Consider the following 26682-nt stretch of genomic DNA (forward strand, 5'->3'; position numbering starts at 1 on the left):
ATCTGTTATGAAGACATCTTTGCTTACTTCTGTTTCCTTACTAGACTTACCCTCTTGAGGATGAGGACTTGGCACCTTACTGATTTGTATTCCCTCAGTTCTTAAAACAGCGTCTTAGACACTGCCCCCTTTTCCTCTTTGCCGTCCTTATAACGCTCATTATAGCTAGCATTGTATTGAGCCCTTACTGTGAGATGGGTACTGTCCTAAGGACTTTATTTGGATTTTTCTCTGTTGACTCTCCCAACAACTCTATGGCTAAGTTCTATATGCACCCTGTGGGTTTACTATTTCTTTAGTAAAAAATGGGAATTCTGGCTACTTTCTCTGGTTTAACCTATGGTATGCATTTTAGAGCAGAGAGAAGCTGGGTAATCTGCATAGGTCATATGTTTCCTAAGTAGTAGAGCTGGGACCCCATGGGTCTCAGCACCTGTATTCTTAAACCCCTCTTAAGAGTGCATTGATAAGTGAACAGTGGCTCACAAGTTAAGTAATAATATTTGTCAAGGTGTGCATATTATTCTACTGGTGTTTTTATAACTTTTCCCATTTTTGTATTTGAAAATTTTCAAATCCACAGAAAAGTTGAAACTATAGGAACAATAAACACCCGTATACTCTCCATGTACGACTATTAATATATTGTACATTTTTTTCTCTCTCTTTCACTGAACCACTTGAAAGTAACTTAGAGACATAATGGCACATAATGCTAAGTATTTCAGCATGCATCTCCTGAGAGCAAGGACATTTACCTACAAACCACAATATAATTATCATACATAAAAATTTGAACATAGATACAATGATATCATGTAATAAACAATCTATATTTAGATTTCCCCAACTATCCCAATAATAATTTTTATGGATTTTTTTCTTTTGTATCCAGAGCCAATCAAAGATCACTTAGTACATCTAGTTGTCATTCCTTCTTGGTCTCCTTTGATTTGGAACAATTCTGCCACTTCCCTTTACTTTCACTCTGTCTCTCTCTCTTTTTTTTTTTTTGCTTCTCGACAATGACATTTTTTAGAGTCTACATCAGTTGCTTGGTAGAATGTTTCACAGTTGATTCAGGCTAAATCTTTTTTGTAAGAATATTACAAAGGTGATCATGTATTATGATACTCCCTTTCCACATGATGTAGTTCTGTTTTTGGTGATGCTAAATTTGATCACTTGATTAAGGTTCTGTCCCTTAGATTTTTCCGCTGAAAGTCACCTTCTTTTTATAATGAGGAAGCTGTCAGATGATACATTGAAGGTGTTTGAATATTCTGTTTCCCAACAAACTTCTAACCAGTGAAAGTTATAACATCTGTGGATAATTTTTGCTCAAACTAGTTATTTCAGTGGTGGTTGTAAGGTCGCCTTTTTCAAGTTCTGTCATTCCTTCTACATGTTAGGTGGCATTCTTCTGTAAAGAGGAACTCTGTCCTGTTTTAGAATCACTTTGGCTGTATGGATTCCTTTGTTATTTAATCATTACTAAATACTGTCCTTATTTTCCCTGAAGCTCAAATTATCCCAGATTTGGCCGGTGGGAACATCCCAACCAAGCTCCTGTATCCTTTTCACACATTTCCATCACTCTTTGAATTCATCTCTGCTTTTTGTCACAGCAAAATATTCCTCCCTGACTCGGCCCTAATTCCTTTTATTGTGGTAGGTATTTAGAAAAAAAAAAATCTGGGGTTAGGTATGCTTATTTTTGCTCTTAACCTACTTAAAAAACAAAACAAAACAAAACGACTTCACACTTCCAAATAAATAGTAACCATTTCTTGTTCATAAAGTCTCATTTGGCGTTAATCTAAATTCTACCTTTGTATCACATTAGAAGCAGAAACATTAAAATTGCAAGTAAACTCAAAATGATAGCACTTTTTTGAAGATTTTCTAAGTGGAAAGAGATAGTGCTTAATTATGTTAAACAGAAGTTTGTACGAAATACAAAGGTGCAGATGTAGGAACTTACTTTCTTTGGTCAACTTCAAGAATTAATAGTAAAGTAGCGCCTTGGTGGCTCAGTTGATTAAGGGTCTGCCTTTGGCTCAGGTCATGTTCCCAGGGTTCTAGGATTGAACCCCACATCTGGTTCCCTGCCCTGATAGGGGGGAGTCTGCTTCTCCTTCTCCCTCTGCCTGCAGCTCCCCCTGCTTGTCTGTCCATCTGTCTCTCTCTTTTTCTGTCAAATAAATAAATAAAACCTTAAAAAAAAAAAAGTTAAATAGTAAGTGCTGAATTTGGTAATTGGTAAATGCCCCTGAATTAGATGTTCCCAAAGATAAAAATAAAGTTGTTGTCACACTACTCTTGGAAGATGACCTTATATAGACCAGAAGCCCTTGGTTATTTTAACTTCATGCTCTCAATGATCAGTTGATTGGTTGACCTAATATTTGACTGTAGTTCATGACTAAGGCCTTAGTAAAAGATAATGTTGGGCACAATGTGTGAGATCAAAAAAAAAAAAAAAAAAAACCCTGATAGCTGTAGCAGTACTTGAGAAGAGAGAGCAGTTACAGACTTCAGGAATCTGTTACAGAATAAGCAATGGGGTAGAGATCACTTGATATCTACATATTCTGGCAAATCTACTTTAATTTTCTCAAATTATAGATTTTTGTTCTCAGCTGCAACTTTCATTTCCTGTAAAGGTAACTTAAATACCTTTACGCCTCTGATCACTTTGCCCTTCTCTCCCCCTCTCATCCTCTCTTGCTTAGGGTTTTCCCTCTCCTGTCACCTCCAAAGCCACTCAAAATGCTAAGCTTTCTGGCCTTGTTCCTAACCCAAGAAGAACTAGAAGACTGACCATGAGACGGGGAAATGAATTTTTTTTTTCTGAAATTGAGCAAGTCAGTTAACTTTCTGTGCTTTCATTTCTCTGCTGGTTAACTGAGTATAAGGTCTGTCTCTCTCCTGCCTTTTATGGATATTGTGGGAATGCAACCAGTCACAGAAAATGTGTTCTGTATCACTGAGAGCATTTAATACATAGTATTTTGTCATGATAACAATCAGAGGCACTTTTATTTCAGTTTTTACCACAGCAGGAATTTAGATTTGAAAATAGGATAATGGACACCAGAGTACAGAATATTGTGAAGGCTGCAGAGTTGTTTTCCTCTGGAGATCTTAAAATCCATAGGATTTTTTCCTCTGGATTTGGTCGTACCTATGCCATGGGGTAGCTGAAGGCCCTTTCCACTGGAGTGCTGTGGAATTCTGCATCCCGTCCTTCAGCCCCATGAGTACAGCGCTGAGCTGTTTCCTGTTTCTTTCAACAACTGTGTCTCTTCCAAGGCCAATTGCCCCGTGAAAAAGCTATTCCTCCTCATATGTTCCTGTTCCCTCACGATGAGTTCTTCCATAGCTGGGTTCTCCGAAGCTTGTGAGATGTGATGAGAGCTCTCTGAACTCTCCCAGTTTTGTATCTGTTCATTTTCCTGCCTGCCCTTGCCTACTTCTGTATCCCCTTTGTTTCTAAATCACACACCCTGGAAGGACAAGGATCCTTGTTCTGCCGTATCTGACAAGCAGCTTGATGTAGATGGCAAAAATCACAAGTGATGCTTGGGACTCTAAAGACAATCTTATTTACATTAGAAAACCCTTATGAAGTTCCTAACAACACTTGTGGTTGAGTTGGTTTTTCCCTTGTCACTCTCCAGAGCCACTGCCTGCTTGGGCATCTCAGCATGTCCCGATTTCTTCAAATGTTGGTACTTGACACCCACCATAATTAGTTTACGTGAGAAACATTATACAGAACTGAGGTGGGAGTTTTACTGTCCCCTAACTTATTTGAAAACTCATTTCATGGGTCTCTCAGAACCCCAGTTACATCAGGATGAATTTCCGAGGGTAAGATTGTAGATTTCAGACCCACAGAAGAGATGTGGGCATGGGATGTGGGAGAGCTATGTCTGCTTTGCCAGTTGAGATGTGTTTCTTTTTCTAGTTCAAAAAGTGACAGGTTATTTTAAGGATGCTTTGGAGATGATGCTGTAAGAATGTTAGTAAATTTTGAGTGTGGTTTGCCCATTTTGTCTTAATTCTGGCATCCAATTTGGGGGGAAAAATCTATCATTATTGGCTGTGTGATCCTCACCTGACTTTTATTTACTGAGCTGCTAAACCATATGTGATAAAAGAGGAGAGTGGGCCACCAAGGATGGCCCAAAGTTCTCTTCAATCCATGTGAAGGTCAGAGGAGCAACACTTCTTTTTCCCATTAACCTTTAGCACCAAGAGACACGTGATTTTCTCCAAATCAAGTGTATCATCTGTCTTTGATGTCTTTAGAAGACCACTCTAAAGTGGACAGTGTATACATGTATTATACCACTTAATCTTTTGACTTGGGTTTTTTATGCCCCTGACCTGCCATCCGCAGTGGGTTGTAAGGGTTGGTATATGCTGACTGCCGAAAGCTCATGTTATAGTGGAGAGGGTGACCAAGAGGGGGACCAGTTTTACAGAAGTTGGAAGAGTGTTTCTCTCATTTCAAGATGAATATGTATCTTTTAATCTAGTTCTTGAGATTTAGAAATGAAATTCTTTAGATACTTCTATGATTTTTTTAAAAGATTTTATTTATTTATTTGACAGAGATCACAAATAGGCAGAGAGGCAGGCAGAGAGAGAGGAAGGGAAGCAGGCTCCCCGCTGAGCAGAGAGCCCGATGCGGGGCTCGATCCCAGGACCCTGAGATCATGACCCGAGCCGAAGGCAGAGGCTTTAACCCACTGAGCCACCTAGGCGCCCTGTACTTCTATGATTATACGGTATTATGATGTAAAATAAATTTGACTAGTTGTATTTCGTTCCTAGGATCTACTCCTAGTATTTCTATCCTAAATGTGTACCAAAGAAAACATTTGAAGGCTTGATAATAAACACGGATGAAGTCAGATTCCACGACTTTGTGTTCAAGGGTAGTCCATTAGGAATTGTATTTAGCTGCAAGTAACAGTGACACAAGAAACAGTACCCTAAATTGCTAGGATGCTAAGTTTAGGGTAACTGTTATGACTTCTTACTCTCCTTCTCAGGATCATAAAGTGGCCACTGTAGTTCAGTGACTGGTCAGCCCTCTTTTAAAGTAGCATTCCAAAAGCCCCACCCAATAACTTCTGTTTACCTACAACCAGCAGAATTTAGTCACTTGGCTACCCAGATCTACCAGGGAAGATAGGGAATGTAGTTTTCCATTGTTACCTCATTCCCCACTCCCAAAACAAGCAAACAGAAATGCCATCCTAGTTTAAAAAAAAAAAAAGGAAAAATAGATACTGGTAAGCACCGAGCAATTGCTGCCACCAGGGCCTTTTATGATCTCCCCTAATCCTTGATCTCCTCTGCTGTTGTAAGCACTTTACATTGTAGCTCAGCCAAAACACTTGGCACTCACTGAGAAACCCTTCCCCGCCCTTCCCCTACACTCTCTGCATATTCCGAAAGGCTTTTGTCTTCCAACCCAACTATCTCAACCTCTTAACCTCTAGGGCATTGCTCAGATGACAATTTTCTAGGGGAGGACCGTAGTCATAGTTGTTACGATTATACTATATTATGACCATCCTGCCCCTCTCCCCTTTCTTCTTTCATCTCCTTTCTCTGAGTTCTTGGTAAGTTTGGGCCAATTCATTCTAGTTGCACAGCTAATTTTTCATATGCTCAGTGACTCTCTCATCCCCACTCCCCAACACTCGCCTAGTATGATACATGTATGTAACAAATATTCAACGTATGTTTATTGAATCCATCGCAGACCCAATGCCAGCAAGATAATAGGAAGAAGTTCTTTTATGCAACATTTTTCTGAGTGTTTTCTTTTTGTAAGAAAAAAATAATTGGTAATACCAACATTTTGAATATCCTATCCCATTAGTAGCTGTTGGCTAATATATAGGTCCTTGGTCACTTCAGTGAACAGTCTGCTGGGTAGAAGTGCAAATAGCAGTTTGTTTGAGAATTACACCCTAAACATGTAAGAAACATTAACTGTCTTGGCCTCTTGGAATGTGTGCATTTGATGTGCCCAAGATTAGGGCGCTGAAAACAAACAACAAGAAAGGGAGGGGGCAATAAAAGCTTTGTTCCTCTACAGCACCTGGAAGGACGCTAAATGGATGGTCATCAAGCTATTCAAGGGGTCAGAGGCAGAACAGCCTACACCTGGAGTTTGTTTTATAACCTGTCCTCTTCTCAATAAACTTTTCATGTTCTTTTTTTTTTTTTTTAAAGATTTTATTTATTTATTTGACAGACAGAGATCACAAGTAGGCAGAGAGGGGAGGAAGCAGGCTCCCCGCAGAGCAGAGAGCCCAATGCGGGGCTCGATCCCAGGACCCTGGGATCATGACCTGAGCCAAAGGCAAAGGCTTTAACCCACTGAGCCACCCAGGCGCCCCAACTTTTCATGTTCTTAAGTGGTACTTCCTAAACTACTTTTTCATGTTTTTAGAGATATTTTCAAATTCCAGCTATGTGGGGGGATTATTAATTCAACTCATACTTACTGATTTTGAGATTTTATTTTTTTTTAATTATGACAATCTGGGTGCTTCAGTGATAATTGATTCATTCAGGCTGTGTTCATATATAAATGTTAAAAATTATGGCAAATCTTTTTTTAAGATTGAAAAAACTTTAACTTGCATTTCTTGGTTATAGGGCCTGGAAATTACATAAAGACTGGTTTGTTTCTGGGACTTATTTTAAAAACAGCATCTAAACCATCTACTGGTGTACAGTTGGCTGAAGAATAATTTTGGAAGGCCCTTCTAGATAGATCATGTCTTCTCACAGATCTGAACAAAATCACTTTCTTTTGAATTTCATGCCATATCTAAAATGAGATTTAAAGAGTTTTCCAAGGGAAATTTGCATTTCTCTTATTATTTGCACCTTCTACTCTGCTCATCCCTTCTCTCTGCAAGCTTTTTAATACTTCCAAGCAGCACTGTCTAGGGATTAGTAGTGATACAGGGTCCAGGTGGGGTGACAAACAAGCAGGAAAGGCTTGAAGTAAGATTGGCAAATAAGCCCCATAGAGTGCCAGGTGAGGGAAAGGTCAGCAAGGGTTGAGTGAGGAAATGTAGAAAACACCACAAATAACTTGTCCCTCAGTTGTACAGGAGTATTGTTTTGAAGTTTTGAAGGAAACAAAGCTTGAGAATCGTGATAGAGGAAACTAGGAGCACATCCTAGAATGAAGACAGCCTTGGCTGATATGGGAAGTAAAGTCTGGGACCTTAGAACTCAGGGTCATTGTCAACTCCACTCCCCTTGGGCTTCAAGATGTGTCGACTCTTCACTCAGTGCTTCCTGAAGCCCATCTTTTCTGTAGCAAACAGACCATGCCTTTCTCATGTCACCTAGACTTTTTCTAGTCTACCCCTTATGCCACCACCAGGTTAATATCCCTAGAATTTTTATTTTTGTCCGGTCATTCTCCTGATGATGATAATAAACTTCCAGAAACTTCCCATTTCCTATAAAGTATATATTCCTCAGCCTGAAATTTAGGGAACATCATCATTTGACACCACTCACCTATGATTGTCTACGTCTCATTTTTCCACTGACATTAAGCTATCTCTTTCACTTGATTCTGCCTCGGTGCCCTGTGAGTAAGTGACAGTGTTTTGCTATAACTCTCCTTACCTTGGAGAATCTTCCCCTTCTCTGTCTTCCCATGTGTGAAGAACCAACTCAAGTCTTTTCTGAGGCTTTCTGTACAAATCTCTGTGAATATGTTTATGGGATGATGGCTTCACGAATTTCATATGTGCCGTCCATTTTGCTCGTTAACATATGTTGTGTTAAATGAAAAATGATTGCTTTGTCTCTTCGTCTACGTTGTAAGCTCTTTGAGACTAGTGACAATGCTCTACAATGAATTTTCTTCTATTTTCACATCTGGCATAGCACCATGCACCAATTCAGTGTACAGCAAGCTTTCTCAGTCTGGCACTATCACACTTTGGCTGGGTAATCTGTTTTGTAGGACGTTTAGAACATCCCTGTATTCTGCCTGCTAGATGCCAGTAGTACCCTCTCCCCAGTGTGACAACCAAAAATGTCTTTGTTTATATCAAATGTTCCATAGGGGACAAAGATGGCCTCAGTGGAGAACCACTGGTATAGAGTAAACAAAAAATTCTGACCAGTGTCTTGGCAGGAATGAAAGACTGAAAGCTTTGAGTGATGTTTTGTAGCATTTTGCCATCCTGAGGAAAGACAAACTCGGTTGGTAGAAGATAATAAACATAAAATAGAACTTCCTGTTTGCTGTGATAGGTCATGGCAAGGGTTACGGCAGTCGTACCACACCAATGTTAAGAAAGATCAGAATGACAGAAGTATTCTTAAGTGGAAGTTCCAAAAATACTGAGTTTTGGGTTTTATTTCATTTAGAACCATTTCATACTAGAAGTAGCATTTCTAGTAAAATAAGTATTATTTAGTGGGAAATTTATCTGAAGTTCACATATGCCCATATCTTTGGACTGAGAATTACTTTTGAAGCATATTTGGGGGAACACGTTAGAAATCTGTGATACAGGTTATTATAAAGCTGTAACTATTGACAAACATCAGTTGTGTTTATTCATAGTTTACCTATTTTTTTTCACTATTTTAACATTGCACTTAGGCTTAGCCAATTTTCCAGACCCAAGTGGTTCACACACATGAACACACACACACCTCACTTGTATGTGAGACTATTAAGTCTAAAGAGTCCTTACCACCCCAAGACATAGTGACTTTCATATTTCTGCTACTCTGATGTAAGTTCCCAGTCTTCTCTTTGATTATCAAACTACTACATGACATAGATGCTGTCTAGTTGATGTCCTGCTGACCTAGAAATAATGCATGATGTCCTCTTTTCACAGCTGTCTGCCAGCCACAGTGCAAACATGGTGAATGTATTGGACCCGACAAGTGCAAATGTCATCCCGGATATGCTGGAAAGACCTGCAATCAAGGTAGGAAACTAGTTTGACACAGATTAACAATCAGAAGCCCCCTCTGTTTCTGCCTCATGTAAAAGTTTTAGGTTCTCAGGCTAAACCATTTTTCCATGGCTGTTGTTTCTAAAACATGTGAACTGCCATTTTCTGAAAGATAAAAATATAATGGTAAACCTTAAAATATATTTCATCAGATTTCATCCCCTTATTCCTATTCACGGATACTAATTAAAATGTATTTTAAATGAGTATCACAGCATCAGTCATGTAGAAACCTTATATTCTGCTAATCCTTGTTCTCCCAGGAGCTTAGTGGAGAAGCCCTGGAAAACTGTGGGCCTCCTTGGACCCACCCCAGTGAGATGGAACCCCTTCAGTACTCAAGTCAGGTCGGAAGTCTGACTCGAAATGTTGAGGTCCCTTCAAACTCTGAGCTCTTTGACCTTTGAGATTAAATTCCCTTCAGCTGTTACCAGTTTACAAAGTTCCTCTGAGAAATAAAGATTTTAACAGACTTATTTTTGTTTAAAGTTGCTTATAAAAGCAGATATTCACTTAGCACAGTGCCCCCAGGTATTTTATATATATTGTTTATTTTCATTATTACAGTGTCAGGAGGTAGAATGTTATTCATGATAATTAAGTGATAAATAATTTTTATTTCTCATTGGAAAAGATGTCAGGGATATTAAGTGTCTGGTCGAAGTTCATAGAATTAGTTGGTAAAAGACCTAGTATGTCTACTTAGAACTGTTGTCCATATAATTCATATTTTCTCTGTCAGTTTTGTTTCAGATGAGAAAATATTATTGCAGATGTGATCTTCTGACTTGGGCTAACAAATCTGACAAAGCTTGTCTTTTTAGTTAATTTCTACCCCAAATGTTCTATTATTAGGAGTAAAAAACTCCATAAATAAAAGCTGGGGTTAGATTTCACCAGAAAGATACAAGGATAAAAGAGTCCATTTTCATTTATTTCTTAAATTGAAGTGACCCTTTCTGTCCTTTCCAGTGTTGAATGAAACAGTTACATGGGACCTGACTGTCCCATAGATAATTACTTGACCTAATCAGATATGGAGGTGATATTGTTGAAACACTCCTGTTCTTCAATATCTGATACTCCTTGATATGTCTCGTGTAAACTCAGGATTTATGGGCATAATTTCAAGAACCAGAACACTGGTGTTTGAAAAAGTATAAGGAATTGTTCCTGAACTATGAGATGGCATCTGTGCTAATGAAATGTGACATGTCCAATGGTAGGAGGAGCTGTCATTCTCAAGTGTAACTGATTTTTTTTCCAATGCTACTTTTATAATATTTTTTAACTTGGAAGTTACCAAACATACTGGGAAAGTCTTTTGAAGTAAGTAGAGTTTTTGTTATCTCAGTTTACTCCTTTAAAAATCCTTTTGACTTTCCTTCCCCTGTCTAAGTTTACAAGTAGTGACATGTCCGGTTCTGATTATTGAGTTATCGGTGTGCATCTGAGACTTCCAGCATGCTTCCCTTTTTAAAGTGGAGAAAATAAACCATCAGAGGTTTCATTAATATGTCAGTACCATAAAACTTTTTTGTCCTGATGCCAGGAGTTTATACAAAGAAGGTTATTATAAGAAGCCACTGTTGAGATTGCAGAGAAATCCATTTAAATTTATTTGCAAGAGCTACATCAACTTTAATATGCTTCAAGGACACTGAAACTATTATTGTAACAGGGATCTATCTCTGGGTATCTCCTGTTTTCAGAAAATCAGTTTATCATGTACTTTTTACTGTAATACATACCTGTTTCTCTAAAGAAAAATGGAAATGTACTGAGTTTATGTCTTGCCTCCTAAAACTATATTCCTTAGCAGAAAGAGGATTTCATTAGTAGCAAAATGGGATTTTACACCTGCAAAAACTAGTGCTGACACTGAAAATGTAATTTCAAGGCCAATCTTGAATATAAGACTACAGCTTACAGTAGAACTATGTGTTTTGATCATCTCTCTCTCTGTCTTCCATAACAAAAAAGCAATGTTGTTGAGTTCCTGATGGCATGTCGGTTATGCTCTTTTAGACCCTTTATGGTCTCTGATTTCTGGGTCCCTGAATACTATTACTAAAATGACTTGCACATGGTAAGGGCACATAAACTATTTGCTCAGTGAATGATAGTTTCATGTAATGGTTCTTGGTCCTGAACACTTGTAAAGGGTTCGCCAGAGCTGTCCGGCACAGCACCTTAGGCAGCCTCTGCATCTGTAGCCTGAGAACACTGGTCAGGGTGAGAGGCGGCTGCGAAGGCCTGGGTGAAGGCGACCACTGTCGAGAGACACCAAGAAACGTGACTAGAGCAAGTAGTCTGTATCAGTTACACGCAAATCAGTGGAGACTGTTTTTTTTCTTGACCATACATCTTAAGAATCTGGCAAATATGTCTCAGAAATATGAGAACTCAAACAGGTTTCTTTTTTCTTGAGGAGGGAAACGTTAAGAAGAGGCATAGTTAAACGATTTCGCAGAACTGGCAATTAGCTTCTGAGTAAAAGTAGGTTTCTATATGCTGGCTAATTGAACAGAATGATAAAACAAATGAAAATAAAAGAGCAAAAAAAAATAGGTTTCTGAGTAAGGCAAATATTTGCTAAAAAAAATTGTTGCAAGTGGTGTACTGTGAGAAATAATCTCCTGGAAACGATTGGTGGAGTAAATAGCTTGTGTAAATGGCCAGCATTGAACCAGTGCCCTCTCAGAGCTGCCTGGGGAGCAGCCCAGAGAGCAGGGCGAGCCCATGCGCGAACTGGCTGAATTTAGCAGCCTTGTCGCAAGATTAGGGTGAGTCTGCTGTTGGGGGCTTTCTTTTCCCTCGGAGTCATTTCTGGATTTGCCGTAGCTAGATCACATATAAAATCATAGGCTTGGGCTGATCATTAGCCTGTCCTATGCGGCACATGGCGCCTTTCACTCTAACGTGGTAAGGGCACATAAACTATTTGCTCAGTGAATGATAGTTTCATGTAATGGTTCTTGGTCCTGAACACTTGTAAATGTTCTCTAACATAATGATGAAGTATTATGAAATGAAACTCTAACTCGGACTCTGGCAAGATTTGCTTTTTTTTCCCCACCTCATTGCTCTGGGATTTTTTTTTTCCTTCCGAGTCTCTCCTCTTTTTTTTTTTTTTTTTTTTTTTAAAGATTTTATTTATTTATTTGACAGACAGATCACAAGTAGGCATAGAGGCAGGCAGAGAGAGAAGGGAGGAAGCAGGCTCCTTGCTGAGCAGAGAGCCCGATGCGGGGCTCGATCCCAGGACCCTGAGATCATGATCTGAGCTGAAGGCAGTGGCTTAACCCACTGAGCCACCCAGGCGCCCCTAGAGTCTCTCCTCTTTGAGTCTCTGTACCCACACAAATTCTCTTTCCCTTCAGCCAAAAAGGGATACTGTTATAGATAATAACATTTTTATAACTTTCCCATTAGGGAATGATTTTTATCACGTAAAATGTCCTATCATTGCATATTTTCAGAAATGAAAGACTTAGGTTTTTGAATCCACAATGTGCTTTATAATGATTTTGGAAGAAAGAATTTATAAATATCAGTTCCTAATGTTTTGACAAAGTTTATGTTTCATATGTTGAATTCCTCACCCCAAGAAAAGAACCAGTAGCTTGTAGCCCAGAACTATACAGTAAACTTTAGTGACTTATGTAAATCTGAAAGTTGATTGTCTTTCTTACCCCTAATATTAAGGTAATTTCTGACAGCCTTACTTTTTGAAAGATGGGTAGTTTCAACCCAGAAACCAATGTTCATTTAATTTGAAAGTTTAACTTACTGTTAATACTATGAAAGTCTTAAAAGAGGAGGTGGTTGCCTTTTTGACTCTACTTGTGAGTTTACCCATCTTATATTATTTTGGTAAGTTAATAATGGCAATAGTTAACCTTTGTAGGAAGGTGATTGTGTATTCCTACTAAATGGGACCTAAACATAAGTTCTTACATTTGAATGAAAACATTGATGAAGTACCATGCTATTTATTTAAATAAGCTCTTTATGCAAATCATAAATTTGCACATAATTTGGGGGTATTTTAAATTATTGGACAACATAATAGAGGAAAAAGTCTTAAGTTGGACTTTTAAGACCTTAGTGTCACTAAACAAAGCAGGTTGATTGTAATTAATATTTGTGTAATCTGCTTTCTGAGTTTTCTCTCTTTGTTGATGACTAAAATAATGCTTTTAAAAAATGACCATCTCTTCTTTGGTGGTTTCTATAAAGAGTGGTGTGAGAATGATGTATGTGTATGTGCATGTGTGCAAAACGTACGTGTGATTTTTGGGAGGCAAGATGGGAGGGATAAATTTTAAGGAAAACAAAAATTCAAATTTTAAAAAGAGAAACTGGACAAACTAGAAACCTGTTTTAAAAAGCATGTACAACGTTCTTTGCAAACTCCACCAACTTGATGTAATTGTTTAATATATACTTATAAAGATTTTTAGGGCTAAAAATGACATCAGTTCAAAGTTGACTCTTATTACCTTCCTCCTGGTGTGAAGATGAACACTTCTACCCAACTCCTCTTGACCAAGGCAGTGAACAGCCTCTTTTCCAACCCCTGGATCATCAAGCCACCAGTTTGCCTTCAAGGGGTGAGCGTGCCTTCTCTCAGGTGGGCTGCACTCCCACCTGCACAGCTTCCTGCAGTTTTGTCACTTCTTGCAAATGTTCTCAAGACTGGCCCGGGAGTACCCAGCCTTCAGCATCCTGAGCATGTAAAGCCAGCGGCAGGAGTCCCCCCTGCTGAGCCTCCACTCTCCTTTTACTGCCTCAAATATTGCTTCTCTTTTCCTTTTTTGGGTTTCAGAATGTTTTCTAAAAGCCAGATGGCAACATAACTTTGATTTTCATAGGTGAAGTCAGGAATTCCAGAGCGAAGGAGATGGGGGATTTGATGGCTCTTGCTACATGGATTTCAGAAGCGATGAAGTCCTCTTCCCCACTGCCACATTTGGAGAGTTTTAGGTTCCCCGGAAATCAAACCATACATTAACTTCCTTCTTTTGGTGTGCATTTTGTCACATTAGAAAGCCTAAGTCTGGTTAAGTATAGCCTTTAAGTAGCTCTGTGATTATGAGCAAGTCATTTAATGAGTCTGAGTCTTAGCAAACCAGTTAGTTACAGGGAGAGAATAATTCTTGCCCTGTTCACCTGCAGGGCTGGTGTGGGAACAGGAACACCAAAAAATATCTGTGTTTTCATTGCGATAGAAAGTCTTGTACAAAAGTTAGATGGCAGCATGATTTTATAGTTTTTGTTCTAAAAATACTGTATCCTTCATCCACTCATAGGTTTGGTAATTTAGAATGACTGAATTGAAACCATTTAAATTATTAATTATTGCCTCTCTGCTGATAGGAAACTTAATGCAACTTGCGTATCTTCTGCATAAAGAATTAGGGCAATAGGATGAATTTCAACAGTGATAGTTTAAAGGTTATGGCAGTCGACATACTGACATCTGTTTGCCTATGACCTCCACTTTAGTCATATAAGGTGTAAAAGGTTAAATTTGAGACATTGCCCAGTTTAAGGATCAAAAGAGAAAAAAGTCCAAATGCGTTAAATGAATGAAAGATTATTTTCCTTAAAAATCCATTGGGTTAACTTATTGAAGGAGTCTGTTCTAGATTTTTCAAGCTACTTTTCAGTTGTCTGCATGCTAATAAAATTTCTGATGCTTTTTTCCCTAAAATGTAATTACAATGCTGTGCAGCTTGCATTTTTGTTCTGAACTAGCTCTCTTCTTACTCCCCTCACCCCACCTTCCATCCCACCTCCCCAAGCTCCTGAATCCATCAGCCCGCTTAAATATACTCCTCACTGTAATAAATGTTCTTTAAGAATGTATACTTGGTAATTAAAGCATTTGAAGTGTAAGTGGTTTAATTGTAAAGTGATGTCTTTTGATGTGATAAGATGGACACTTGACAGAATTCATTATTTTTTATTCTAGATTTTCCTTATAATTTATGTTAAAGAGCAAGACTAAAGTGAATTTAAGTAAACACCTAAAGTTTTCTTTCCTAGGTTCTTTTTGTCAGCTTTTAAGATTGGTTTGAGAAAGTGTGGTCAAGGAGCTGGTTCTTTATATTGTTCTGCTTATTATTCTAGGAGAATGTACTGTAAAGTAGAAGTGTTTTTGAATTTCTGACTTGATAGTAACACAAGCATTACTAGGTCAGTTAGTCTACGAGATTTTGGAAGCAGTACATATTAAGTCAATTTTATAAGGCATTAGGTCAATAAGAAAATGAAGTTATGATAATAATAGACTAGAAGCCCTGAAGAAAATTGAGAAAAAGAAGTTCATCACCAGGACACCAGATGCTTTTAATCTTTTGAAGCTCCCTGCTTTAGCAGAAGTCTGATATTTGGTAAATATTGATAACGTGGATTATTGTGGAATTCTATTTCATAATTTCTGTAGTGGTTTTTGTAAGTGTCAGTGTGGAGTTTTTAGGACATGCATGCCTGTAGCAGATGGGCAGTGATGGCCGTTGCTGGAGACAGCTGTCCGGGAGTGTCAGCCACCCCGTCACCAGCTGTTAGCGTACGGCTTTCTCACATGGCTTTCAATGTCTTTGGATATTTATGTGTCAAATTAGTAATAGTAAAATAGGCAACAAATGTCTCTACATTTGCCCATCGAAGGCTTCATGTTATTTCCTCTTCCATATTATTTCATAGAGTGAGTCCCAAATGGGGGGTTGTTTTTGTTTGTTTGTTTTTGAATTACGACATTGTTTTTCACTTCCTTTCAGTTTCATGATTCTTAACCCCCAAGTGCTTTTTCTCATGGGAAGGGAAGGATAAATCTGGACTGAAGACCACCAGCAGCCCCAGTCTGGATCATGAAAACTCTTCTCCTGACAGTCTTGAGGGGTTCTTTATTGGTCAAGACTAGAGCTGCCTCAGCTCTAGCTCACGGACAGGATGAATAAAGAAATTTCAGTCAGCATAAGTATCCCTTACCTATGAGCTGCTTAGAGCTATAAACGTCTGACCAGTTTCTGTGGCTCTTTATAAAGAAGCCTAAGGGTTCTTAACTGACACATTTTCTGTCCATCAGTATCCTTCCCTTGAGATGCAGAATTCAGTCTCACTCTATGGCTTTGTTGTATGTTCTGTTTTATGCAAAAAATATTTAAAACAAAGCCTTTCTCTAATAATGTACTCAGATTTAAATACCATTTAATATCAATCAGGGACTTACCAAAGCCAGGCGTGTATCTTCAGGGATCTATGCATGTATTAGGAATGATAATTAACTTTTCTTACAACATGAGAAAAGATTCCCTGACTCTAATTTTTAGTAAATATTGAAATACAAGATAGAAGAATACGAGAGGTAGAGTGAATTTCTCTTTCTTCCTCGATTTAAATTTTTTACTTCATTTAACAGAGGGAGAACTCAAATTTGTGTTGATAACATAATCTGCAAAGTATTTTCTTTGAGAAAATTTTTTAAAAATATATTTTAAAATGTGATTCTGTTTTGAATGCCCATGACTGGGCACTAGACAATAAAGTAGAAACTGAAGAAAGCAAATGAGATGAAGCCTTCTGGTTTACTTAGTTAACCTCCCTAGGCTTCACCCAGCTGGGGACATGCTCACTGTTCTGTTAAGGTTAGAAAAAAGACCAAGTTGGAAAGTCAGTAAATTATGAAGACATTTATAAACACAGTAATTATTAGGTGGTTTTAAAACAGTATAGTCTGGTGGTTTAATTCAGTGAAATATATAGATTTCCAATAAGTGAGCAGGTCAGATTTAAATCTGATTAGATGAAAACATCTTTGCCACTAGATATATCTATATATCTGATTTGGTGATATGGATTAATAATTTAATCAGGTGCTTACGCTGGCAGTTCCAGATGAAATAAACACGTGGTCATATTTCTTTTTAATGAAATCTGTATTTGGGGCCTTACTATTTTAGTGTTTTCCATTATGAGTTTTATGTTCACTTGAAGCAGTATTCAACTTGGTTAGAAAATTTTTATGTGGAGTTGATTAATTTATGTTGATATTTAAACCAACGAACCTAAAATACATAATAATAGTCTGTCATGTATCATCCCTTAGTATTTCCATATGCCTTTCTTAACTGCCAAATGAATGAAAGTATGTTGGAGGGTAGATTTTGGGGTGGTTTTTTTATTTTGTGACTTGAATACATCAGGAAAGCAGGAAACTGAAATTTCTCCTTTAATCTGAGATCAGTATAGAGTCTGTAAGATTGAACAAGAGAAACCACAGTAGTGATCACTGTAATTCATGTAGCTCTTACCTCTGAAAATAAAGCTCTCCTTTGGAAAGGTCAAAGCAGTCGAATGTTTTAAAATACTTCCCGTAAACTAAGATAGGCTCACAGAGAATCTTCCTAAAACAGAGACAGAAGGAAATTGAAAGAGGAAGATCGCATAGTCAGGAGTGAAGCCAGTAGTCAGCTCCGACATTTGGAGGATATTGGAGTCAGTCAGGTAAATATCTGAGGACCTCCACCCGTGAGGAGGAGGGTAGGGATGGTAAGGGAGATCGTGTCTGTGAGGAGATTGTTTTCAACTTTCCTTTGCAGACAAAGACCACAGGTACTACGTAATCTGAGCTCCAGAAACTCACACAGCCCTCTCATTGTTAGGAGGAATTTGGTCATTTTTGATAGAAGGCTCTTGGTCACCCCTCGTGTAGCCAGCATGGAGTTAAGATGGTATAAACAGGCTCTGTCTCTTCTGTTACCGACTGGTTGCTGCAGCTCCTCTTGCTTTTCTCATTCATTCTTCAATGTAGAGAAGTATTTTAAATGGTTTTACATCAGTGTCGAAGCTTTCTCATTCTGCTGCATCAACCCCTGCTCTTTGCAGATCTAAATGAGTGTGGCCTGAAGCCGCGGCCGTGCAAGCACAGGTGCATGAACACTTACGGCAGCTACAAGTGCTACTGTCTCAACGGATACATGCTCATGCCGGATGGGTCCTGCTCAAGTATGTCAAGAATCTTAACTCTTTGATAAGCGCTCACGTCGCGCTTTGATACGGTGTGTGAAAATAGCCTCCCAGCCCTCTGAACCAGGACATGAGCCCGTATTTGTATGTGCCTCAGGAATGGAAAATCAAAAATACAAGCTGCTCGTTGGACATGTCTAACATTATTTTACCACGGGCGCCCGTGTTAAATGGATTTGGAAGTGGTATTTAAGCATCGTAAAACCAAATGTATTTTCTAGTGTTTTTCCCAACACATATTTGTCTGTCTTCTATCTGGGCAAGTACTGTGCCAGCTAGGAGAAGAAGGTTAGTGCCTGTGTGAGGACTGTGTTGCTGTTCACAAGCATGGACACTACACTGGGAATCCATCAAGTCTGCCGACTGAGCATAAACCATTCATTCATAAGCGCCTTCTCACTTCACTTTTACAGTTCTTTCTAATAGACTAAGAGTACTTTTCTAAAAATTTACATCAAATGAAAAAATGATTCCAATAACATTAGATTTCATGTGTCTTTGTGAGAAGGAAATGTATTGTGTTTTCCTATTATCGTTTGGATGTGTTTATTAGATGGCCAATGCCCTGAAGTTTTCTGTAGGCTGAACATTGAATTGAGTTTGTGTTTCTGTGATCTCTGACAATTGAGGACTTGATTTTTTTTTTCCACTGAGTTATCTGTTGAGTTACCAATTAGTTAATTTTCAGTTATCTCTCTCTAACTGGGTTATATTTTATTGGTAAGATCAGTTATTCTTATTTAGCATTGCATATTTAACATGGAACCTTTAGAATTAGGTGAATTCATGTTTAAGACCATTTAGTAGTGATGTTAGACTCCTCTAATGTTGTACGATCTGGTAGGGAGTCAACTATTGACCCTAGAAAAATGTAGTGGGAGATTGAGAAAGTTAATTGGATGTTTAGGTGAAGACCAGCATTTAGCATGAATAATCTGGAAAATTACCTCAATCCTTCAATTTCCTTAGCTCCTAGAAAAATTTCTAGATAATCTATAAGAGATAAAGTTTTCTATTTGTCTTTTCATCTTTTAAATGCATTAAAGATCTTCTTCAGATGAAGAATAGCGACCGTTGGATAATTGAGGCCTTTTTGTCTTCATTGTTTAAAAAAAAAAAAAAAATAGAAGACCCGTTATTTCGGTTACAGAATTTGTCCACTGCCTCTCTGTGTCAGCCAGTCACGCTCTTTCCAGGTGCCCTGACGTGCTCCATGGCAAACTGTCAGTATGGCTGTGATGTTGTCAAAGGACAGATACGGTGCCAGTGCCCCTCTCCTGGCCTACAGCTGGCTCCTGATGGGAGGACCTGTGTGGGTGAGTTGTAAACTCAAGCATCTCTGTCAGCAGCCCCTGCAGGATAAGAAGAGAACGTGAAAGGTGTTGGGAGTAAGGAAGAGGTGCAGTTACCTACATCAGGCAGTTGGCTGTCCTCAGGAGACAGCGCATGTCTCAGGAGAGGACTTCTTTGTGAATGGGTAATGAGAACCTTGTTTCCCTAAAAATGAGGGACAGGAGGAAGCTTCAGGCAGAGGAGACCTCGTGTGCAAAGGCTCCGAAGTTTAAAAGAGCACAGTATTCAGGGAAGGCGGAAGAGCTCTGTAGTTCAGAATGTTAGGAAGCAATGAGTGATGAAGCTGAATAGGTAGGGCTAGATGGTACATACTGCACGAAAGAGTTAGATTTGTTTTCCTCTAATTTAGGGAGATGGTATAGGATTGTGATTAAATCTGGGCTTTGATTTCACACCTAGTGCTGCCAAGTCCTTGATAGGTAACCTTAAGCAAGAGACTTCCTTTCTTTGAGCTTGAGTCTCTTCATCTTTAGTGGAAGTAATGTGGGTTGCCTCGGTGGCTTAGTCGGTTACATGTCTGCCTTCGGCTCAGGTCATGATCCTAGGATCCTGGGATGGAGCCCCGCATCAGATTCCCTGCTCAGCGGAGAGCCTGCTTCTCCCTCTCCCTCTGCTGCTCCCCCTGCTTGTGCTCTCTCTCTCTCCCTGGAAAATAAATAAATAAAATCTTTTTTAAAATGGGAGTAATGCCACATAGAACCATTGTATGCATTATGTCTGCAAAGAGTTGAGCAGAGTACCTAGCATGTAGTACGTACTCAATGAATAGAGGCAGTCAGTGATTCAAGAGAGACTTATTTAGTACTTTCTGTATTTCAGGCACTGTGCCAACTGCTAGGATATATAGTAGTGGACAAGGCAGACGGGATTTTGATTCTCACAAAGCTGTTGCTCTAATGGGGAAGAGGGAAAAGAAATATCCAATAAAATTACAAACAATACTCAATGTTAATGAGGTACTAAGAGGGAAACACAAAGGGTGTTTTTTGGAAAGTAATGGTCAAGGAACGCCCTGCAGTAAACCTGGACCACTGGCCGTGTGAAGAATTACCAAGCAGGTGGAAACAGCGTGGGAACCTCAGTAAGAGAGACCAGGGGCTGGTCTGTGTGAGGGTAGGAAGAAAAGCAGGACCATGTGGCTTCGTGCACACTGAGTATGAGGGGCGGGGCCTTGACATATAACCGGTAGGCTAAGTAAGGACGACATAGTTAGTGCAGGGCGTTCATGGACATGCTGAGGAATGAGGATTTAATTTAAAAAGCAAGTAGAATGGTTGAGGAGTTTTAATATTCCAATCTTAGGTTGCAATAAATCATTTTGACAGTTGATTGGAAATCCTCTGGAGGTGGTGAGATTGGTGGGGAAGAGACCAGTTCAGAGGCCCTTGTCACAGACTAACCTGGAAGATGGCAGGTAGGGTAGTGGCAGTGGGTGAAGAGAAGATGAGGCCTGATTAACTGGGCCTAATGATTTGGGGTTATGGGAATTGTTAAGGATGTTAAGGCTATTGTTAAGGATGCCTCATGTTTCCAGTCAGAGCAACCAGTGGATACAGGTGTGGTCTGGGCAGAGAGATGGTGCAGGAACTGGATAGCTCTGGTTAGGAGGATGCGTTGAAATTTGGAGATGGGGAATTTATGTAGCCCGTCGGAGCAACCAGCTGGATAACATTTAGGATGAGCCACCCTGTGCCAGGCAGCCGTTTGTCAACGTTTGTTTTAAAATCCTTTCCCATCTGGACATGCTGCTGTTCTAAGACGCAGTTGATTTCTACTTCTAGATGTTGATGAATGCGTTACCGGAAGAGCCTCCTGCCCTCGATTTAGGCAGTGTGTCAACACTTTTGGGAGCTACGTCTGCAAGTGTCATAAAGGCTTCGACCTCATGTACATTGGAGGCAAATACCAATGTCACGGTAACGAACCTCAGGCATCACTTTGTTTTGTTTCTTCCTGGGGTGCGGGAAGCTGTCTTACTGGGGTGGTGACTGGGAAGTCGGTGGCAGGGAGGCTGCTGGCAGTGCACTGAACAGAAACCCATGCAACTGTTTTTGGTAGTTCTGGATGCATGTGTACTTTGTTTCTTCCGTTCATCTGCTGGTTTTACGTGGACCTTCCAAAAAAAATTTTTTTTAAAAATTCTGTATGTCTTTGATGTCATCATACTGCTCTCCCAAATAAACTTCTTTTCCCACTTTCTGATGCAGATATAGACGAATGCTCCCTTGGTCAGCATCAGTGCAGCCGCTTTGCTCGATGTTACAACGTACACGGGTCCTACAAGTGTAAATGTAAAGATGGATATGAGGGTGATGGACTGAATTGTGTGTGTGAGTAATGGTTTTCTCCCAGCTCTGATTTCTAGCAGGAAATACAGGATTACAGGAAGGCCATTACAGGGAAAGATGAAGAACAAGATTAATTATCCAAAAAGGACTTTTTATCGCTAATAATGTTAGTCTTTATTTTCTGCAAACAGGCAAATCACTTGCTCAGGTATTTTAAAAAAGTTAAAGACTCAGTAATACATTCTAATCTTAAAAAGGAATTGAAATGATGGAGCTCTTCCTGAGAATTTGATTTTGTTATAATCAGAAGTAAATGTTTGTCATTAGCATTACATTATGACAGAGGGGAAAATTTGGATATATACCACTTTTTTGTTCCTCTGTTTTGTGTGTCCTCTGAGGTTTTATTAAAAAATCATTCTGATACTTATTTTCTCTAAATTTAGGACAGTTTTGCTTTTTAAATTCTTACCAACCCTGTTTGGAATATGGCTATGTTAGTAGATAAACATGAAAAAAATAACCTCCAAGATGAAAGTTGTACAGATTAAAGGCCATAATTTAGCATGCATTTCATATGACAATAGATAATTTTTAAGGTTTTGGAGTAAAATATTTATGGAAAATCATGAGCCTTAGAATCATAGGATTTAAAGGATTTTTGAAGGATCATGTAGTCATACTGCAGGCCTGTAGTGTATCATTCCAGGAAATTAAATATTAATTCCTTTTGGTGAAGATAACCACAGAAAAAGGTTCCACAGAAAATCATGATGACCTCTGAAGTTTTTTTTTAAGCAGTTGTATAAATTAATAAGGGGGAAAGCAAACAAACTTAAAAAATACACAGAGCAGTTAGGGTACCTGGGTGGCACAGTCAGTTAAGTGTCTGACTCTCGGTTTCTGCTCATGTCATGATCCTGGGGTCATGAGACCAAGCCCTTTGTCTGGCTCCACGCTCAGCATCGAGTTTGGTTGGGATTCTTTCTCACTCTCCCTTTGCCTCTCCTGCTCGTGCTCTCTTACTCTCTCTCTCAAATAAATAAATAAAATCTTAAAAAATACAGGGGCTCCTGGGTGACTCAGTCGGTTAATGGTCTGCCTTCATTTCAGGTCATGATCCCAGGGTCCTGGGATTGAATCCTTCACTGGACTCCCTGCAGGGAGCCTGTTTCTCCCTCTGCCACCCCGCCCCCAACGCATGCTCTCTTCTTCTTGCTCACCCTCTCTCTATCTTAGATAAACAAAATCTGAAAAAAATAAATAAAACATTTTGGGTGCCTGGGTCGCTCAGTGGGTTAAGCCTCTTCCTTTGGCTCAGGTTATGATCTCAGGGTCCTGGGATCAAGGCCCGTATCGGGCTTTCTGCTCAGTGGGGAGCCTGCTCCCCCCACCACCTGCCTGCCTCTCTGCCTGCTTGCTATCTCTCTCTGTGAAATAAATAAATAAAATCTTAAAAAAATCTTAAAAAATAGATATGGAACACTTAATGAATATATTTTGCATGAGTTGAATTTATATAGAGTATGGAAGAGAAAAGTATTAGTTTTTAGATTATTCAAAACATGATTTTATAATATATGTGTGCCCTAGGACACTTAACAAAGATTCTGAACAAACATTTGTCATATTTTAAAAACCATAGAATGTTTCTACATTTTAAAACTCTCAAGGATTGTTGTCTTTTTTCATATTACACTTGAAATTCTTTGTGTTGTAAATAATACATATCCATTACAGAAATACCAACATAATTTTTGCATATATCCACAGGATGAATATGTGTGTATATGAGTATATATATATCATACATACACACACATAGTTGTTATTTGGAAAAGAGCATGACTTGGGGTAGAAGAATATTCTAAATGTGAAAAGTAAGCCTAGTTGGCATGAGCTATTCTAATATGTTTTTCACAGTTTGATTCCACAGATTGTAGAGAGAGATGGTTATACACTAATTTAAATCTTTTGACTCTTTCAGATATTCCAAAAGTCATGATTGAACCTTCAGGTCCAATTCATGTACCAAAGGGAAACGGTACCATTTCAAAGGGTGATGGAGGACATAGTAACTGGATTCCTGATGTTGGAGGTACCAGGTGGCCTCTGAAGACACCATATATTCCTCCTGTTATTACCAACAGGCCCACTTCAAAGCCAACAACAAGACCTGCACCCAGGCCAACGCCAGAGCCGACCCCACCCCCATTCACAGAACTCAGAACTTCACCACCTGCAACAAGCCCGGAAAGCACAGGCACCCAGCTGACACCCGTAGTGCCCGTTGTCACCACCTCTCCGCGATGGATCACGGTTGACAACAGGATACAGACAGATCCTCAGAAACCCAGAGGAGACGTGTTCAGTAAGTCCTAGAAATGTTAGCACCACCCTTGGTAATCACAACTCTGACCATTTTCTGTAAGTTGTTTTTTTTTTTTTTTTTTTTAATTTTACATCTAATATGTGAGATCGTATAGTATTTGTCTTTCTCTGTCTGACTTACTCCACTTAGCATCATGCCTCAGGTGTATCCACATTGTCTCAGATAGCAGGATTTTCTTTTTTAAGGCTGAATTGTGTATATATCCCTTTGTGTATTTATACCAGACCTTCTTTATCCACTCATCCGTTGGTGGACACTTAGGTTGTTTCCATGTTACGGTTTTTGTAAATAATACTGCAGTGACCATGGGACTATCTCTTTGACATATTTTCATTTCCTTTGGATAAATACCTAGAAGTGGAATTGCTGGATCATGTGGTAGTTCCAGTATTAATTTCTTGAGGAACCTCCAGTTTTCCATGGTGGCTGCACTAATTTACATTCCTACTGACAGGGCACGAAGGTTCTCTTTTCTCTACCTCCTTGATGGCATTTGTTATCTCTTGCCTTTTTGATCATGGCCATTCTAACGGGCACAATGTGGTATCTCATTGTGCCCTTATTTCCTTATTTGTGATGTTGAGCCTCTTTCATGCGTCTGTTGCCCATCTGTGTCCTCTTTGGAAAATGGTCCTCTGCCCATTTATAATCAGTTTAGTTGGGGTTTTTTTGCTATTGAGCTGTATGAATTCCCTGTGTATTTTAGATATTAGATATTAGATATTTTAGATATTAGATAATTAGCCCCATATCAGATATATTGTCTTTAAATATTTTTTTTCCATTCCATAGGTTGTCCTCTCATTTCGTTGATGGTTTCTTTTGCCATGCAGAAGCTTTTCTGTTTGTTGCAGTCCCACTTGTTTGTTTGTTTTTTATTTTATTGCTTGTGCTTTAGGTGTCATATCCAAAAATTCATTGCAAGTCCCACAGCAAGGAGTTTTTTCCTATATTTTCTTCTAGGAGTTTCATGGTTTGAGGTCTTATGGTCAAGTCTTTAATCAATTTTGAGTTAATATATTTATGTTATATAAAATAAGGGTCTACTTTCATTCTTTAGCATGTGAATACCCAATTGTCCCAGAACCATTTACTGAAAAGACTATCTTTTCTCCATTGAGTATTCTTGGCTCCCAATATTAGTCAAATATTAGTTGACCTTACATGCTTGGGTTTACTTCTGTACTGTTGATTTTGTTCCACTGGTTTGCGCACCTGTTTTAATGCGAATACCGTACTGTTTTGATGACTATAGTATAGCTTAAAATCAGGAAGCATGGTGCTTCTTGCTTTGTTCTTCTTTCTCAGGATTGCTTTGGCTACTCAAGGTCTTATGTGTTGTCATGTTTTTAATAAGCTCTTTACAATGGCATTTCCATCATGGGCCATGCCTGGAATAAGAATGAAACACAAGGGGCGCCTGGGTGGCTCGGTGGGTTGAAGCCTCTGCCTTCGGCTCAGGTCATGATCCCAGGGTCCTGGGATCGAGCCCCACGTCTGGCTCTCTGCTCGGCGGGGGGCCTGCTTCCTCCTCTGTCTGCCTCTTTGCCTACTTGTGATCTCTGTCAAATAAATAAAATCTTTAAAAAAAAGAGAATGAAACACAAGAAGAATTAGCTGTACAAAGTGTAAGTCATATGTCTTTATTGTTAAATATTATAAAGAACTGTATAAAAGGAAGTCAACTGGGCAGATCACAGTGTGTGTAGAAATGGAAGGAATATCACAAAGTCATACGGTAGATCTCATTTCCTATCCAGTGTGAGACTTCTCCTGACAAATCTAGATTTGTTCAGAAACTCTCAGAGTTGGGAAATCTAACTATATCGCATCCCATTTAACTTTTAATTTAATTTAACTAAATTTAATCACTAAATACTTTTGAATCTGTTTTAGAATTCCAGGCCTTGTATTAGGCATTGGATTTACAAAGATAAAACAGGTAAAGTATAATCTGGTGGGAAAGAGAGTCACCCAGAAGATAACTGGGATACTGTGTTAATGAGAGAGATTAGAGCACCCAGTCAGGCTTGGGGAAGGAAGTTTTGGGGTGGGCGGGGGCAAACAGCTTGAGAAAAACTAGGGACTAGAGTTCATAGGGACACCAAAGGCACAGATGGAGGAAGCAGGCTCACATAGGCAGGAACCAGCTGGTAAACCTGTCCCTTGTGTTTGCTGTGTCCAGTGGTTGGATCAGAGGACTAGAGCTAGATCAGATCAGAGACCCCCAAATTTTCAGTGGGTGAGTGGGTAAAGAATGGTATCACCCATAGAGATAGAGGCTAGAGGTAAAGCAGCAAATTTTGAAGGAGGAAGAGGTTGTTCCCTTATTAGCGGACCAAAATGTGTAATTTTACAATTTGCAAACTCTCCCTGTATTTACCTGTCACATATCACCATGCTTACTGTTAGCCACCTTTGCATTCACTCCTCCTGTCTCCTCTTCTTTGCCCACTGCTCCCTGATGGAAACAAACTTCGCTCCTTTATATTGAATTCTTGTGCAAGTTTTTTTTTTAACAGGCGAAAAGAACACTGACATTGTGAATTTTTAAAAGAGAAGAAGCTTCTGTTTG

General features: G+C 39.1%; 1 protein-coding gene across 4 annotated transcripts in view; it reads left to right on the forward strand.

Moving 5' to 3' along the window:
* Window positions 1-26682, forward strand: part of NPNT (nephronectin) — a 78424-nt gene that overhangs the window by 23901 nt on the left and 27841 nt on the right. For 2 of the 4 annotated variants that reach the window (XM_080796807.1, XM_080796809.1), the window contains 7 exons: window positions 8919-9011; window positions 13562-13654; window positions 17934-18053; window positions 19271-19390; window positions 21209-21343; window positions 21635-21757; window positions 23703-24086. In XM_080796807.1, the coding sequence (XP_080652933.1) occupies window positions 8919-9011; window positions 13562-13654; window positions 17934-18053; window positions 19271-19390; window positions 21209-21343; window positions 21635-21757; window positions 23703-24086 (1068 nt within the window). The remainder of the gene's footprint in view (window positions 1-8918; window positions 9012-13561; window positions 13655-17933; window positions 18054-19270; window positions 19391-21208; window positions 21344-21634; window positions 21758-23702; window positions 24087-26682) is intronic. The other 2 variants (XM_080796806.1, XM_080796808.1) reach the window with 1 other exon arrangement.

This window comes from Martes martes (genome assembly GCF_963455335.1).
Source record: "Martes martes genome assembly, chromosome: 2".
NCBI classification, from domain to species: Eukaryota; Metazoa; Chordata; class Mammalia; order Carnivora; family Mustelidae; genus Martes; species Martes martes.